At 41.5% G+C, this 13,017-nt stretch overlaps 1 protein-coding gene across 1 annotated transcript in view; it reads right to left on the reverse strand.

The window, feature by feature from the left end:
* The window catches only part of GFPT1 (glutamine--fructose-6-phosphate transaminase 1), a 52,066-nt gene extending 42,640 nt beyond the window's left edge, over positions 1-9,426 (reverse strand). The window contains exon 1 of the mRNA XM_081833622.1: positions 9,246-9,426. Coding sequence (XP_081689748.1) covers positions 9,246-9,252 — 7 coding nt within the window. The 5' untranslated portion in view covers positions 9,253-9,426. The remainder of the gene's footprint in view (positions 1-9,245) is intronic.
* Between the last annotated feature and the right edge of the window lie 3,591 nt (positions 9,427-13,017).

Below are 13,017 nucleotides of genomic sequence, written 5' to 3' on the forward strand. Positions count from 1 at the left end.
ATACAGTACAGTGTTGTAAATGTATTTCTCTTCCTTATGATTTTCCTAATAACATTTTCTTTTCTCTAGCTTTTGTAAAAATACAATATATAATACATGTAACACACAAAACATGTATTAATGTTTTTGGTTGAGCTTTATATTATTGGTGAGCTTTCCAGTCAACACATGGCTATGAGTAGTTAAGTTTTGGGGGAGTCAAAAGTTACACTCGGATTTTCCACTGCAGGGGGGTGAGGGTAGGCACCCCAAGCCCCATGTTGTTCAAGGGTCAATTGTATTCTGTTAAGAATAAAAGCAAAGTAACATATAAAATTTGAGGACATTTTTCTGCAAAATTGCATTTTTTTTTTTAAGATTTTATTTAAGAGAGAGTGGCAGGCAGAGGGAGAGTGAGAAGCAGGCTCTCCACTGAGCAGGGAGCCCAACGTGGGGCTCAATCCCAGGACCCTGGGACCAGGACCTGAGCCGAAGGCAGACGCTTAGGCTGAGCCACTCAGGTGCCCCGCAAAATTGCATTATTATCATACCTAAGAAGACAATGCTACCACCACCTGATACAATATTCATATTTAAAATTTCCCTGGGGCACCTGGGTGGCTCAGTCAGGTAAGCATCTGCCACCAGCTCAGGTCATGATCCTGGGCTTGAGCCCCACGTTAGGCTCCCTGATTCGTGAGGGGCCTGCTTCTCCCTCTCCCTCTGCCCACCCCCCGCCTGCTCACGCTTGTACTCGCTCACTCTCTCTCTCAAATAATAAATAAATCTTTAAAAAAATAAAATTTCCCTATTATAAAAAGTCTCTTACAGCTGATTTGTTCATTCTAGGATATAAAGGATCATACCTCACATTTGATTGCTATGTCTCAAAAGTCTCTTTGAATCCAGAATGGTCTCTCCCCTACTGCCCTGTTTTCCCCAAGACACTGACTTACTGGTAAGCTGAGGCCAATTTTCTTGTTGAATGTCTCACCTTCCGGCTATGTCTAACTGTTTCCACACAGTATAGTCTAACCAATTCCTCTATTCCTTCTATTTCCTGTAGACTGGAAGATAGATCTAAAGACTTGATTGAGTTAAGTATGGAAGCAAGAATTATTCACAATGTATGTATGCATTTTATATTGTCCATAGGTCCCTTATTAGTGATGTTAAAATTGTCACTGGTAAAGATAATTAGATCATCTAGCCTATCATATTCTGAAAGCATCTTCAGAATACTTTTTCAGATATTGACAGTGTTGATTTTAAGACATTCATATTCTCTTTCTTTTTGATCTATAAAATAATGGTGCATTTCCCAATCAGTGGCATCTTAGATTCAATAAAATACCATATATCATGTTCCAACTCAAAACCTGCCTTTTCCTTGAGAGGAAGCACTACTATTATCTATAATCATCACTGTCATTTTTTGGTTCACTCTTGGAACAAAGAAAAGAAGAGGAGGAACAGAGGAAGAAGTTGGAGCAACATTTCTCCCTATATAGCCAGACAGGAATTGAAAGGAAGAAAAGGACAACCTATGTAGAGAAGTTTTCTAAGAAAAAGTAACAGAGTTGGGTGAAGAAAAAACGGGGGGGGGGGGAGGAGGGAGGGGGAAGGGGATAAATCTAAATCATCCTTGCTTAGAGAAATGAGAGATAAAGAAGAGACTGAACCTGTCAATTTAACAGACCAGCCCCTTGCCAAGACTGTTGACCCGTGACCCCTAAACAGTGCACCTAATAAGATTAGTGGGTTATGTGTGTTCATGGGGTAGCTGGGAAAATATAATGGCAAATAACCAGCCAATCAGGCATGCAGGGCATGTTCACAAGGGAGGCATTCATAACTCAAAATGGTGCTTATTAGAGTAGAAATCACTAGAATGAACCCCATTTTAGGTCTTTGACTTGTCTTCTCAAACCTCTCATAAACAGCTCTGCTTTAGGTTAACTACTAAAAGCCTAAAAATCAACTCTCTACAGCTCCTGGGTTAATTGCTCCAATACCACACACAGTAGCTGTACAGAGCGCAGGAGATTTTCCACTTCTACATCACCACACGCTTCCAGGATATAAGTTTTCTTATTAATGGAATATTCTTGAAGTAAATATCTCCCTAAATGATGCAGATGTTTGCTCCTACAGGCATCACTCTTGGAAAACTGCAACTTAAATTCAACAACATGAAAGCAATAATGAGCACTTTGCCTAACAAAATATTCAGACATGACCTGGATCATACACACACTTGGTTGAAAGGCCATTAAACCTTCCTGAAATGAAAACTGAATGCAACTTAGCTAATTAAATTATTAAAGATCATATGCCTGGTTGAATTTATGTCCTTGTAAATAAGAATACTTTTACATATTTTTCCCTTGACAACTTCAATATTTTGAGACCTCAGACATTGTAATTTATCAGTGATAAGTGTTCAAATTCATTCTGTAAATTTTAGTTTCTGAATCAAAATCCATCTGCAATGCCACTTAACTTTCATTTTTAAATTTTTCTTATAATGCAAGTTCTATTTCATTCATTATCATCTTTAAAGATTCAAAATACACAAATGCTATCGAATAAATTGTGAAAATCTGGGGCACCTGGGTGGCTCAGTTGGTTAGGTGTCTGCCTGTGGCTCAGGTCATGATCCCAGGGTTCTGGATTGAGCCTGCTTCTCCCTCTCCCTCTGCCTTCTGCTCCCCCAGCTTGTGTGCTCTCTCTCTAATAAAATAAATAAAATCTTTTTAAAAAAATTGTGAAAATCTCCTTTCGCTCCTTTTTCTATCTTTTTTCCATCTCCATACAAGGGAGGTATTTACTGTTAATCCCACAGAAACTGTCCCAATCCTTCAGCTATGAACCTACGTATATGTACAGTCCTTTAGCTATACATATATAAAGCTAGATGTACATGGTTTTAGAGGGCACTTTTTTTTAACACATAAATGTGATGACTCTATATAGTTTCTTTTACTTAAAATGTTGGATATCTTTTTATGTCAGTATATACACATCCACCTTATTCTATTTAACGGCTGCGTACTACTCCATAATAGATTTATTTTACCTAATCATTTCCCTCCTGTTGAGGTTTTTCTAACTCTTTGTAATTACAAACAATGCTGCAATTAAACGTATACACATCAAAACTTGATGCTTATCATAAAACATATTCAATACTCTAATCATGGAGGCATATCCTACACACAAGGTTCCTTTAAAAACAGGAAATACTGAGATTATGTTTTCTACAATCCTAAAAACACCAAGAAAAAATTATAACATTTAGAGTGACACAATGAGGAATTTCAATTATTAGTGTTTTTTAATTATTTAAAATCTTTTCCCTATTTATAAATGCTGGTTCAAGTGTCCCCTACTTTGTTGTAAATACACATTGCCACTGGAAGGAGCTCCGTAACCCTTCTCTCTTGCACATTTAACACTCTGGAACTCAAAGCACTGTTCAAACCCTGACATCTCTAATTACACACTCCCTCACAGCCTACCTACGGCATCCTCTTTCCTGAGAAAAAGCATGCACTTCCTGCTCACAACCCTTCAAACACTCCATCTTTCCCACTTCCATCTAACCAATCCCATCGGACCACAACTTTTCAGCATCCTGACAAGTCAGCCCCTCTGGGCCCACCATGCTCTTACTCCCGAGTCCCTGAGCAGGCCTACATCAGAGTCCATCCACTTCAAGTCCATCCATCCATTTCAGGCCCACTTTTGGACGGGCCCTCCCAACTGCTGGCCAATCCTATTAATTCACTGCTTGTCCAACTTTCAAACTTCCCCAGATATTATTCTAAAACTAGAATCTAGACTACTCCATGTCTCTCTTCCCAGTTTCTCAATTTCTGGTAGATTCTCACAGAATTGAAGCTTTCATCTTCATCTTAACAGTATATATCCTCTCACCCTTCCTACATTGTTCCAACATGCCAGAGGCTGTTCACCCTGGAGACATGCTGTGGATACAGATACAGCCTGGTGAGAGATCCACAACACTCTCCCCTGGATTTTCAAGGGCCAAAAAGAGCTCACCAGACACCACTGGAACATCTAAGGCACAGGGCCCTCCCTCTGGGCAAACCCACTCCAGGGTGCCTTATCCTTCACTATGAGCTCGAAATAAAGAAATATATCTCACACACTATTCCTTGAAGCCAGTCTCTCCTACCTGTAACTCTTGATAAGTGATTCTTCAACTGTCTAAAAACAGAACCTTTTATTACATCAAAATATTTTGAGGATCCTACACAATAGTGGGTTGAATTTTTAATTATCCAGTGATCTAGAACAACTTCTGTACAACTTTACAGACAATGCTTAGAGTATGAATCAATCAGTGAAAACCAATAATAACTTCACAGCTTATAGGTCAAGAACCACAGCTCTAGAACTCAACTTCTCAACTCTATCAGGGAACCTCAGTTCCACAATACTCCCTCCTCTGCTGGTATGCATGCCCTCCTCCTCAACACAAACTCAGGTTCCTCTGCCTTCATATATTCAACTTCTCTAATCATTTCTTTACAGCCAAATGCAATTAATTTCTCTCTGCAATATTAAACATGAATGATCTTCTACTTCTGTAGATTCTGTCCAAGTCAATACACTACTTTGGAACTCTTCTGCCTCTAATCACTGCTCTTTGGCCCCTTTCCCTGGAATTTTTACTTCTTCTTTCAAACCCCATTGCAACAGTTCTCAACCTATTTCTGCCTCCATTCACTGCTGGGTAAATGCCACCAATGATATCTCTCACAGTGCACTAATTCTCTACCAGCTGGCACTATTCCTCAACCTAAGAGTACTGCTGCTGGGGCTCCTGGCTGCGTCAGTCCACAGGGCATGCGACTCTTGATCTTGGGATTATTAAGTTCGAGCCCCACACTGGGTGTAGAAATTACTTAAAAAAAAAAAAAAAGGTACTGCCCCATTACCTGGAACATTCCTCCCCTAACTAGTCTCTGAATTTCTATTCAACCCACTTGTAGACCATAACGTGGCAATGAACAATGAACAAGAAATGCCTACTAACACTATATAAAGCCATCACTTCAAATATCTTCTAATGCTTTCTAGGTACTTGAAATGTACAGTCAAAAATTCCTTTATAAAATTAAACATACTCTTAACATACAAAAAAAAAAAAAAAAGTCCTAAACCACAGAAAGAGAACACTATTTTGCAGGATGCTAAATAGGGATAAGGTGAAATGTTCCATAATTAAAGGTTTAAGAAATACTGAATTAAAGTTAACAGGTTTATTTGTAGAACTTTCTAGAAACTTTAATCTTGCTAATTGTGAATCTCCAAAAGCAGAATTTCCCACACTTGTGTTATAAAACTCTTTCCCACCTTCTATTGCTCATAACCAGCACCTATTAACTTCTCTCTTTCCAGGGAACACAATTGAGGAAATACTTATTAAGCAATAAATTATTTTCTTTCACAACTACTTTATATCCAGTATGATTTCCAAGGATATGTTAATAGAATTGGTTTTACGATTTATCCTAGTAGCCAGCCTCAGCATCCCTCAATTACCTCCAAAGCTATTAGATAGTATTATTACAAAAATCTTTTTAAGGATTCATTTCAGGATACTTTTAAATTATAAGCTCCCTTACTGCTTTTAAATATGGCTCCATTTACAAAAATTCCATTTATATACACCATTGGATCAGAGGGTATACCTGCTCTTCCAGGGACAATGTCTAGAGGCATTCAGAATGGTCCCATGTTTTTTTGTTTTGTTTTTTTTTTAAAGATTTTATCTATTTATTTGACAGAGACACAGCGAGAGAGGGAACACAAGCAGGAGGAGTGGGAGAGGGAGAAGCAGGCTTCCCGCAGAGCAGGGAGCCCAAGGCGGGGCTTGATCCCAGGACCCTGGGATCATGACCTGAGCCGAAGGCAGATGCTTAACGACTGAGCCACCCAGGCGCCCCAAGAATGGTCCCATGTTTGACATACCATCACAGGCTGTCCAAAATACAGCCTCTAACAAAACTAGGCTGTCCCAAACCCCTGGTAATAGAACTGTTTACCTTTATACCAAGGAGGTTGGAAAAGCACCAAAATCCACATGTGGCATGTGCCCAGGCCAACTTTCGAGGCATTTGTGCTGTGAGACTTACAGTTCTTATGAGGTTGTCTAAGACGGAAAAAACACATCAGTAGAGACTGCGGTGATTCCATGTGTGTTGTGTCAGTGACTGGATCAGGCATGCTGGGCTTACTGAGGAGAACAGTGTTTTGAACGTGTTGAAGGAACAAGCACAGAGTCAGAAAGCTAAATTTAAAAGTGCAGTTTTGAGTAATAAAAAAAATCAAAAGAAAAAAAGAACAGTATAACCCTACATTTATTAAAAAAAAACCAAAAAAACAAAAAAAAACCACAACAGTACAATCTGTTAAAAGCTGTGGGTAGCTTAAGTGACTTGCCATTCTCTCACCAAAACAAAAGGTAGTACAAACAAAAAAGGACAAAGTGTATTCTAAAGAACCAAGAGTAAGAGGAAGATAAAATAAATTTGGAAAACAGGCACACTATTCTTCTTCTCTGGGAGATTTACAACACTTATTAGCCCACTAAAGGTTCCAAGAAACCTTCCAAAAAAAAAAAAAAGCCAGTTCAACACTGTTTAATCTATTGCTTCCCAAATTTACTTGACTGCAGAATCTTTTTTTTTTTTCCTGATTAACACTATTAACATCCCAACATAAGCTGGTAAACATTATGACAGTTTTATCAGTATATCTGATTGGAAAAAGCATATCACAGAATTTTCTGCCTTCATTCTTCTGTTTCAACACTGTACAGTGTTGAAACAAAATAATCTTTTAGAAAAACTTGGAAGAGGCAGCAGGTAATCAGAAGGTAAACTTCTATGGGTCCGGGATGGGTGATATAGGTGATGGAGATTAAGGAGGGCACTTGTCCATGATGATCCCTGAGTGAGGTATGGAATCCTTCAATCACTACACTGTACACCTGAAACTAATGTAACACTGTGTTAACTACACTGGAATTAAATTAAAATGAAAAAGAAGGTAAACCTCTAAATTTTCCTATCTAATCTCATTCCCACTCACTTCCTCTGCCTAGAAATTTTATTTCAATGATTGAGATATGGGAAGAAAATAAATAAGTCAGGGGCGCCTGGGTGGCTCAGTTGTTAAGAGTCTGCCTTCGGGGGCGCCTGGGTGGCTCAGTTGGTTAAGCGACTGCCTTCAGCTCAGGTCATGATCCTGGAGTCCCGGGATCGAGTCCCACATCAGGCTCCCTGCTCAGCAGGGAGTCTGCTTCTCCCTCTGACCCTCCTCCCTCTCATGCTCTCTGTCTCTCATTCTCTGTCTCACAAATAAATAAAATCTAAAAAAAAAAAAAGAAATATATTCTTAAAAAAAAAAAAAAGAGTCTGCCTTCGGCTTGGGTCATGATCCCGGGGTCCTGGGATCAAGCCCCGCATCAGGCTCCCTGCTCAGCGGGGAGCCTGCTTCACCCCTCCCACTCCCCCTGCTTGTGTTCCCTCTCTTCGCTGTGTCTCTGTCAAATAAATAAAATCTTAAAAAAAAAAAGAAATAAGTCATTCTTTTAACAGTTAAGTTTCAGAATTTACATTAAAGAGGAAATAAATTCTGAACTCTATTCCTGGAATCATGCAAAACTGTTCTGGGTTAAAAGCAGGACCTTGGAAATGTTTCAAATACTATTTCTTTATAACTGGTGTGTTTCCTCAGCAGTAAAACTCTATGAAATGGGGATGTTGGCTGCGTGAAAACTCCTACTTATCTAGTCTCCACCCCAAAGCCTCACCCTTATCTGAACCTTTCTAAAGCAAATCTGATTTTTTCTTTTATGGTACTTTTTTTTTTCCTGAAACAAGATGAAGAAGAGGAAATGACCCGCAACCAGAAAGCCACGTACTTAACTAGGCACACACCTCATCATTTAGGAAAAGTTAATTACCAAATGAAGCATCTTGGGGATTAACCAGTTTGCAAATTCACTACTTTGCAGCTACAACCTAAATAATGTTTTTCAAAACCACTCTACTAACTAGGCACAGCAAAAGTATAACTGATTCCAAAGTCAGCTCTAATCTAATAATTTCAGATACTATTTATAGATGTTTCTGTTTTGAGTGTTTTTTTTAAGCTACTCTAAACTTAAACCTACTCATTTTCAGAAGCTGAAATTATCATAAAGTTAAATACAAGAAAAATATACACTAATGAGTACAAGCCACTTCCCCCCAGGATATTCTTGCAAAAGGCTGTGAAGAATAAGTTTCCCAGATAGCTTCAATTCTATTACAATCCTACTTCCCTTAAAAAAACGTTCCTTCTTCCAGGCGTAAGGTTAGCTGTAAATTTCAATAAAAGTGCAGGAATACTTTCCACCGACAATGGCCAAGTAAATACCTATTTTGGAGTTTATCAATCATTTCAGATATAATTCTGACAATCCCCTTTACTAACAGTTTTAGGGAATATTAAAACTACTAAGTCCTGAAACATGGAATAAAAGGACATATGTTCTAACTGCTCTTGGTAAAACATTTATTAAATGTGGACCAACATTGTTCATAGGTGTTTTAAATGGGTGCACGTGCACGTGATAACGCATGTTACGGTCACTTTCGGGCCTCTTCCACCACAGGATTAGGTCTAAGCCCATTCACCAAGTTATTGATTAGCAATGGTTTCTGTTGAGACAGGGGGTGGCAGGAAGTAAGATTATGTGGAATGCCACTATAATTCCAGCTGTATATAGTTCTGTTTCTATTGGGCCTGCCCGAAAGAAAGCAACTAAAAATAAGTATTTTTAAAAAGATAAAACCTAGAAGAAAGGAAGATAAGTTCAAGCGATCTCACCTGATGTTCCACAGGTTGCCTCACTCACCTGACGGACTCTTGAAGGCAAACCGCTCCACACCTCAGTTCCCTCGGCCCTCTCTCCTTTTCCAAGACATCTATCTACATTTTGGTTCCCTTCTCCGCGAAAAACCGCCCCCTTTGGCCCCCCAGATCCACTCTAGAGCCCGCCCTCCTCTCAGGTGCCCTCCTAGGTCCACCACCCCCATCCCGTTCGCAGAGGCCGGCCTCCGCACCCAGCACCCAGACTTCACACCCTCACACTCCGGCTCCCGCCAGCACCTCCGGCCTCGGCGGCGCCCGCACCGCACCCCAGCACCGCCCCGCAACACGCCCCCCGCCCGCAGCCCCCTTACCACACATGATGCAAAAGGCACGGTCCGCGGGCGAGCGGCGAACGGCTGGCGAGGTCGGGAGCGCACACACGAGCCTCAGGGGCGATCGGCGAGCTTGGGGGCCCGGGGCAAGCCAACACGACTCCCTCGGGGATGCGACGGCCGAAGGAACGACAGCCTTCTCGGCCTCCCGGGCTCGCCAGCAACTGCCGACGGGCCCCGCCCCTCGGCGCGCAGCGCGCCGCCGCCGCCGCCTCCCGCGGATCCCATTGGGCCGCATCCGCGCCGCTCACGCGTAGCTCCCGCCTCCCCGCACCGCCCCGCACCGCCCTCGAGCCCACGCAAGCGCTGGCCTGCTGGCGGCGGAGACGTGGCAGCAGCCGGCGGCCGCATCCGCTTGGGGTTCCTGGAGCTGCCCGGCCCCCGGGCGAGCAGCTGGAGGAACCACGCCGTGGGGGAGGAAGAAACTCGGCGGCTGGCAGGGAAAGACGGAACGTTAAGGAAAGAGGAGGATGGAATTGTCAGCAAAGCAAATAGCATTGGAGCACGCGCCCAATGCAACCCAAGGCCCCAGGCTACGAAGCGGCGGAGAAAGGGGGAAGAAAGAGGGAGGCCTGAAAAGGGGGTTCTGGGGAACAAATAAACAAGTCAGGCTGGAAAGGGACATAAGGCTGAAGAAAAATTGCAAAGAAAACTGAATGAGGTAGGGAGGAAAGGGGAACCAAAATTCTTGATGTAAAGCGCCGTTCAGGTTCGTCCAGTCTTTCTGGTGACAGGCAATTCAGTTCCGGACTTAAGCTCTGTGTAATATGCTTGGCCTCTAACGCCCTCCGCACCCCACCCCACTCCCATTCATTGCCTCCCTAACCCCCAGATTTTGGCAGAGCGGATTCGGGGGTGGGGGGAAGGTAAAGTTCAAGGATACAACACTGTGCTCCTGGGCTTGTGAAACTTCTGGCCCGGACTTCTGATGGCCCACCTGAGTAGACTAGGAATTGCCCAGATTTGACAGCCTTACATTTGACTCACTGACGATTCATTCTGTGAATTAATGCACCACTCCTGCCAAGAGAGACTTAATCAGAGAGAGATGATGTTTCTGAGAATTTATTATCCAAGCATTTGCTCTAGGAAGATTTAAATGGTAACTTTAGTCAAATGTAGATAGTTATCGTAACTATTAATGGCTCTAGATTAGGATCAAATAAAAACTTGATTGGCATACAGAACATGGCATGGACTTCTGACCCTAGTTATCTGGGCTTACCTCACACGATTGCTGTCTTCCTACCCCACCTTCCAGCCCTTTACACTCCAACAACGCTACACCGTTTCCCTACTGTGCCAACATTCTCAAATATTTTGTACACATTAGTTACTCTTCGTGGAATCCCCACCCCATTGGGAAAAACCTATTTTTTTTCTCCCTAGACAGACTTAGGGACATGGATTAAGCTCTCATTCTTTGACCTGCCCCCTTTAAATCAATATACTTCTGACACTGTGTGTGTGTGTCTATTTCCCTCCTAGGCTGTTTCTTGAGGCTAGAACAATCCTTTGCATACCTAACACCTAGTATAAACCCTAGCACAAAATAACGGATCAAAATGTTTTTGTGGCACCTGGCTGGCTCACTCAGTGAAGCATGCGACTCTTGATCTCAAGGTCATGGGTTTGAGCCCCACATTGGGGGTAGAGAGTACTTAAAAAAAATAAAAGAATAAAATATTTTTTAAAAAATGTTTTTGAAGGAGTGAAAAAAGCCATATTAGTGGAATTGACTTCCTATGACTGGTTATATGATCAAGTGAACGAAGGAAGGGCTTTTCAGATTTTCTTAGAGGGAAAAAATAAATGCTTTTTATTACTTGCCTCAAAGAGAGGCTAGAAAAATGTTACATTTAACTAGTTTAGTTACAATTAACTAAACTAGGTATTTATCACCTAAGAGCCCTTTAATATTTCAGTCCCTTAAGCCCCTAAATGACCCCAGAGCAAAGTTAAAAAAAACAGTGAGCTGTTTGTTAATAGACAACACATTTCTTTTTTTTTTTTTAAAGATTTTATTTATTTATTTGACAGAGAAAGAGATAGCGAGAGCAGGAACACAAGCAGGGGGAGTGGGAGAGGGAGAAGCAGGCTTCCCGCCGAGCAGGGAGCCCGATGCGGGACTCGATCCCAGGACCCTGGGATCCTGACCTGAGCCGAAGGCAGACGCTTCATGACTGAGCCACCCAGGCGCCCCGACAACACATTTCTTAATTCAAGAGGCAAGAGACTGTGGATGTACATCTTGGCCTCAGAACCCTCATCTAAGAGTTTCTAGTAAGACTGCAGTGATATTGCCAAGGAGTCAAGGTAACAAAGAGAGGAGAAAAGCAAGGGGTTCAATGGTATTTTAGTTTGAGCGTGAGAACTTTGATGCTACTGCTGGCACTTTCTTTGTGGCATCATCAGGTTTGCTAGCAGTGCACAAAGGTGTTGTTCAAACACTGGAATCACACTTTGACTCCTTGGTGATTATAGTTAATAATACTGTGGGTTCCACATTGTTTTTAGATATACCAACTAGAAGCCCAATGGCCTTCTGCCCAGCAGGATGTATGGCAAGGAGGAGGTTGAGAGAAACTTTCAAAGTCAGTATTTTCCCAACGCAATGCAACAAAGAGCGCTTTATAACTATGCTCCAGTCAAGACACTAATATGAAAGAATTCTGTTTGTCTGACCCCCATCTCTATAGAGCTTTGCCTTAGCTGGACCTTTGGGAATAGGGACTGGAGAATAAAATAAATGATCTGTAAAGGAAAGGGGACATCTGGGTCTAATTCAAACATCTGAAGAAATGGAAAGGATTTTCTCTCCTCATCAAAAGTTCTGAACTAACTAAGCTTTAAAAAAAAAAAAAAAAGAATGATGGTACGGATGGTGTCATCATCTCTTTAAGTCCATTTCTCTGTTCACAGATTTGTCCTGTTAAACCTGATGGCTCTGTCTCCTTCATGCCATACAGCCTGATGGGCAGAAGGCCATTAGGGTTTCCAGCTGCCATTTCTAAAGAAAAGGAACTGTAATTAAAATAGCTTTATGAAATTTTTAAATGGGGGGCAGGGGGATGGCACCTGGGTGCCTCAGTCAGTTGAGCCTCAGACTCTTGGTTTCGGCTCAGGTTGTGATCTCAAGGGTCGTGGGATCAAGCCCCATGTGGGACTCCCCACTCATGGGGTAGTCTACTTAAAGATTCTCTCCCACTGCCCCTCACCCCACTTGGGTGTGCACCACGCACACTCTTTCTGTCTCTCTCAAATAAATGGATAGAATCTTAAAAAAAAAAAAAAAGATTTTTAAATGTCCTCAGGTTTGTAATTTTTGTTATCCCTTACCTGAATTCCAATAATAGCAATAAAATTATTATAATAAAAAATGCCTAGATACAAACTTCCAGTTATAGGTCTGGGGAATGTAATGAACAGGATGGTAACTATAGTTAATAATACTTCATTGTATATTTGAAAGTTGCTAAGAGAGTAGATCTTAAAAAGTTTTTATCATAAGAAAAAAATTGTAACTATGTTTGGTGATGAGTGTAAACAAGACTTATTGTGGTGATTGTTATGCAATATATACATATACCCAATCATTCTGTTGTAACCTGAAACTAATATATGTCCGTTATATTTCAATTAAAAAAAGAAAGGCCTGTGCGTAACAAGAATATGGGGAGCAGGGATACAAATGTCCCAATTTTTAGGGAGTCTTGTGGAGAAATGTACCCCAGTGGGCAGAGAAGATGGT

Source organism: Leptonychotes weddellii, chromosome 10, assembly GCF_054177405.1.
Source record: "Leptonychotes weddellii isolate Sample4059 chromosome 10, ASM5417740v2, whole genome shotgun sequence".
NCBI lineage: Eukaryota > Metazoa > Chordata > Mammalia > Carnivora > Phocidae > Leptonychotes > Leptonychotes weddellii.